This window comes from Echinops telfairi, unplaced genomic scaffold (genome assembly GCF_000313985.2).
Source record: "Echinops telfairi isolate 266 unplaced genomic scaffold, ASM31398v2 ScPeMD7_3533;HRSCAF=4204_1, whole genome shotgun sequence".
Classification (NCBI taxonomy): domain Eukaryota; kingdom Metazoa; phylum Chordata; class Mammalia; order Afrosoricida; family Tenrecidae; genus Echinops; species Echinops telfairi.
The window spans coordinates 19230988-19235695 of record NW_022107432.1 but is presented as its reverse complement, the minus strand read 5'-3'; the positions used below and the strand labels follow the sequence as shown (position 1 = coordinate 19235695).

Sequence of the window (4708 nt, the reverse complement as noted above, 5' to 3'; positions counted from 1 at the left end):
ATAAATCTCTTACCTGATGAGGCAATATAGGAAGCAGGATTGAGGTCTTGCCATTCAAAAGGATAGACCAGCACAAGGCAGCTGCAGAGGCAGACAAGGACATGCAATTTGGACGGCACCATCTTGGTGGCCTAGTGGCGGTTGCAGCTTACTGTTCTTCCAAGCGGATCTGAGAGAAAAGAGCAAAGAAACGTGCAAGAGGACTGACGAAGGCTGACAGGGAGAATGAGGTGCTAATAACAGGACTTTATATGTTATAAAGGAAAGAGATATGGGGCGGGGGGTGGGGGGCATGGAACATGCGTGTTCCTGGGCTGGGTTTTAGATGGGTATAGGGCAGGGAGACACATTAGTAATGCTGAGTTGCAGATGGACTCCAAGGTGGTTATATGTTGCAGCAGGCACTAGTGTGGGTATACAGAATAGCATGACACTATGGTAGTACATAGCAATCGCATATGATAGCCCTGATAATACCCATGCGTGTCAAAGCTGGCATGCGGTAAACATCCACACTGTTTTCGTTATAATTATAAAGTGATTATATCGCCACTGCTGTTGGTGATGAGGATGATGAAGACACACAATCTTTGTAATCCTGGTATACTACCAGCTTCCTAAAGGCAGAGGTCAGATCTTGCTTGTTATCCCCAGTGCCTAACAGAGGATCTGCTATCAAACTGAAGTTCAGTAAATGTCTGCTGAATGGCTGGCTGAAGCAATTTGATTGCCAAGCTCCAGGCTATCTACAATTAGGTGCTATAGCTAACACAGTCCCCGGAAATCACTCTCAGGTGCGTGTGCATTCCATTTCCCTTGAAGTTTTCTCCCTCTGATTTTCTGCTGTGATGGGACACTTCTAAGCCACTGGCATCTCTAACTTGGATGATGACAAGAACCTCTTACCTGGCTTCCAGGATTTTTCCCCATGCCCTTATCTATTCCTAAGGCAGCAGCCCAGGGCCATTCCCGATTCAGCCATAGAATCCCTGCCCTTCCCATTGGAAGGAAGCCCGGATGGAATTCCTACCCATTGCACATCATGCACTGTCACCACGCGCCTGTCCATGGAGGCTTGCAGGTGGCCAGGAGGCTGCATTTCAGCAGAGGGTCAGCAGAGGCTTGAGTGGAGCTTTCCAGGATTAAGAAAGATTAGGGAGAAAGGCCTGAGGATCTACTTTGGAAAATCAGCCGATGCAATGCTATGGTTCACCATGGATATGGTTGTCTCTTAGGATGGGGCTGGCTCAGGCCTGGACAGCATCTCTTTCCACTGTGCCTGGGGTCACTGGGCTGACTGGACCGCAGCTCACCGGAGCAACACAGAATAAGAGATGCAACTGTACCACCTCCATCTTTCACTTCCATGGATGAAGGAAGAAGCAATGGAATACAGAAAGCTCTGCGAACGGCCTCAGGCCTCCCACCTTTGACTCCAAGGGATAGACATGCTCCACGGGACCCCAGTGCTTTGCTTCAGTTGCCCAGGGCCACAAAGTGCAGTGCATAGTTCCCCACCACTGCCCCTGTCTGGTGTGTTGGGATTGAAGTTATGCTCAACTCTTGCTAAACTGTACCCGCAAAAGTGGGCAGCCCTCATGGAAGGGCCAGGAAAGAAGTCTTCCCTGGACTTGACTCCCCGTGGATTTCACCAGGGAAGGCTTATCCCTATGGAGGGGCACAGTCAGGCGGACAAGCACAGTCAGGCCGCAGGCTCCCTCCTCTTAGCTCTCAGAGCAATCTGTGAAAGACGCTGTTCTAGCCAGTTAGGGTTTCTCTTGTACTCTTTAGTTGACAAAACTGCTTAGTCAAAGCCAGGGAACTTCTGGGGGACTGGTCTCCCTGGGGGCAGGGACGATTCTCATTTGTCTTTGTATTTCTATTGGTGAGCAAAGCCCCTGGTGGAGTGGGTTCTGGCTCCTGATTACCCTGTAGGACAGAGTAGAACTGCCCCACAGGGTGTCCAAGACTGTACATCTTGACGGAAGTAGACAGCCACATCTTTCCCCACTGAGACACCAGTGGGTGGGAACCACCCTCCTTTCAGTTAGTAGTGGAGTGCTTAACCACTGTACCACCAGAGCTCTGGATACAAATATGAGCATCCATGGGTTACCATCCTGGCATCACCCATCGCTACGGGTAAGTACTGCTGCGGTTAGGTGCCATCGAGCCCCGGTAACTCAGACCCACCCTGTGTCCAACACTGCCTGGTCCTGTGCCACCCTCACAATGAGTGTTATGTCTGAGCCCATGGCTGCCCGCCGGGTCAGTCCATCTCATTGAGGGTCATCCCTTCATTCACTGACCTTCTCCTTGACCGGGGACTGATTTCTCCGGATAACATGTCCTATGTACCTAAGGCCAAGCCTCCCTTCCTCCCCTCTAAGGAGCATTCGGGCTGCACTTCTTTTCCAAGGGAGCTAAGTAGTTGTGCAATATGCATTCACAAAGTGAAAGCAAAGCCATAAACCAACCTCGTGGTAGGGACAGGAAGCCCTCGTCTTTGCTAACTGAAATCACTCCTTGGCCATCCTCCCCTTGCTCCACTGACGCTGTGGTGAAATCGATTTCTAGGGTTTTCTTAAGGGCTCCAAGTTTCCCGAGAAATTGTCATTGCTATTGCCCCTGCACTTCTTGGTTCACTTTGTGCTCACTGACCTTCTGTCTGTCCACAGGCTATTAGTGCCCCTGCACTGCCCAGGCCCCTCCCAGTGGACTCCTGCAGTGACCTGCCTTGGTTACAGTGTAACCTTAAAATTACTACACCCTTGACTTCTGGCCCTACTTTGCAAGTTGTAAATTCCCGACAGTAAGCAAGCTGCTGAGAGGCTGTGGTGGTCTGTTGCCATCCAGCAAGCTCAGACACACAGTGGACTTCTGTGGAACAGAGTGAAATGTGGCCACCTCCTGCACCATCTTTGGGATCGGTGGCTCCTCAGAGTCGTGTTGCCACCACTGTGTGGTTCTAGTGAGTGCCTTCCAACCTGTGGAGCTCCTCTCCCAGCTTCTTCTTAGAAAGTATTGTGTTGTGATCCGAGCATTTGCATTGGCTAAATTCTAGAGGTAGATGGCCAGGCCTTTCTTCCTAGTCTCTCTCCGTCTGGCAGCTTTACTCCAATGGCTTATCATGTGTGACCCTGCCAGTAGCTGGAATACTGGTGGCATAGCTTCCAACATCAGAGCAACACAAAGTCAACATGGTAAGAAAAAGGTGTATTCATTAATCAAAAAAACCATTTTTTTTCAATTTCTAACCAAGGACTTCTGTTAAAACATCATTTTAACACCCTGAAGTTTATTCCCAAAGAAAGTGTTGTGGGCCACTGGAGAGAGATGTGAGAGATGTTTTAGAGACCAGAGGACTTTGCAATGTTCCCCAAACCAGATCCTCAAAACTGTCATCCATTCTGGCTCACACAGCAACAAATGCCTGGCAGTTTCAGACAGAAGGAAGTCAGTTGTTCTCTACTGCCAAGCTCTGCTAAGGACAACAGCCATCAAAGTCAGTGTTAAATTATTATAAGAGGTCAAACTTCTGCGTTTGGAGGAGAGGGACAGACAACGCTCACAGAGGAAACCTCACAGCAAGCACTTCTGTTCCTGGAAGACCACCTCTTCTCAGGTGTTCAGTTCCACTCCTAGCGACCCCACAGGACAGAGTGGAAGGGTCGCTGTGGGCTTCTGAGGCTGTAAATATTTACAGGAACAGAAAACCTCATCTAGCTCCTGTAGAACTTCTCAGGGTCTTGAACTGCCAACCATGCAGGTAACAGCCCAATATACAACCTACTGCACAACCAGGACTTCTTTCTCTTCCTATAGTGTACCAGCAAACAAAATCAGGCCTTTTTTTCCTTCTGTAAACACAAACGGTTCCCTTGATCGGGAAGTTTTACCCTAATGGCTAATCACAGGTGAGCTTGCCAGACCTCTCTCAGGAGCTTCAGCCGTGAAACGCAGTTCTGGACACATCTTTTTCAAATGAAACTATGGCTAGGGCAGACAAAGGCCTTGCACGGTCACAAGAAAGAATCTGATAGCATTTCTTTCATCACCGTTACCTTTTGTGTTTTAAAGAGGAACAGGAATCCCTCGGGTCAGGGAGAGGGCATGATGAAGCAAGATCCTGGAAGTATCCACAAGCGCTCCTGACAACTTATCACAAGCCGCTGGGGGGAGGCGCGGGACTAGGTTCCCCGCCTCTCAGCTCGTTCACCTCACTGTGTCTTGCAGCAGGCACCAGCAGGTGCTCCTTAGGACAAGCAGGGGCAAAGTTTAACTTCAACTCAGACCTTCAGAGCAGCCCACAGTGCGCTGGTTTACTTAAGAAGAAGGAAAAAAAGAGGTGAGGTAGACCAGTTCCCATCAAGTTGACGGGCTCATGGTGACTCTATGTATGTCAGAGTACAACTGCGCTCTGTGGGGGTTTCAGTGGCTGATTTGGGGTGCGGGGGGAGCGGGGAGAGAGAAGGAGGTGGATTGCCAGGTCTGTCTTCTGAGAGGACTCGAACCTTCCATGTTTCAGTGATTAGTCACGCTTGTTAACTATTTGCACCACCCCGGACTCTCAAGGCCGACACAGCTGTCACTGACTGATTAGGATAGGCCAACCCTTCCTCGCCCTGCACTTCAAGTTATCAGCCCTCGTGGAAAACCACTGAGCAGGCTGACGAGGTGGATCGGGAGAAGAAGGCAGGCCCTTCAG

General features: G+C 49.9%; 1 protein-coding gene across 2 annotated transcripts in view; it reads right to left on the bottom strand.

The window, feature by feature from the left end:
• Positions 1–4708, bottom strand: part of PLA2G7 (phospholipase A2 group VII) — a 37314-nt gene that overhangs the window by 21986 nt on the left and 10620 nt on the right. For both annotated transcript variants that reach the window (XM_045294887.1, XM_045294888.1), the window contains exon 2: positions 14–169. In XM_045294887.1, coding sequence (XP_045150822.1) covers positions 14–122 — 109 coding nt within the window. In that variant the 5' untranslated portion in view covers positions 123–169. The remainder of the gene's footprint in view (positions 1–13; positions 170–4708) is intronic.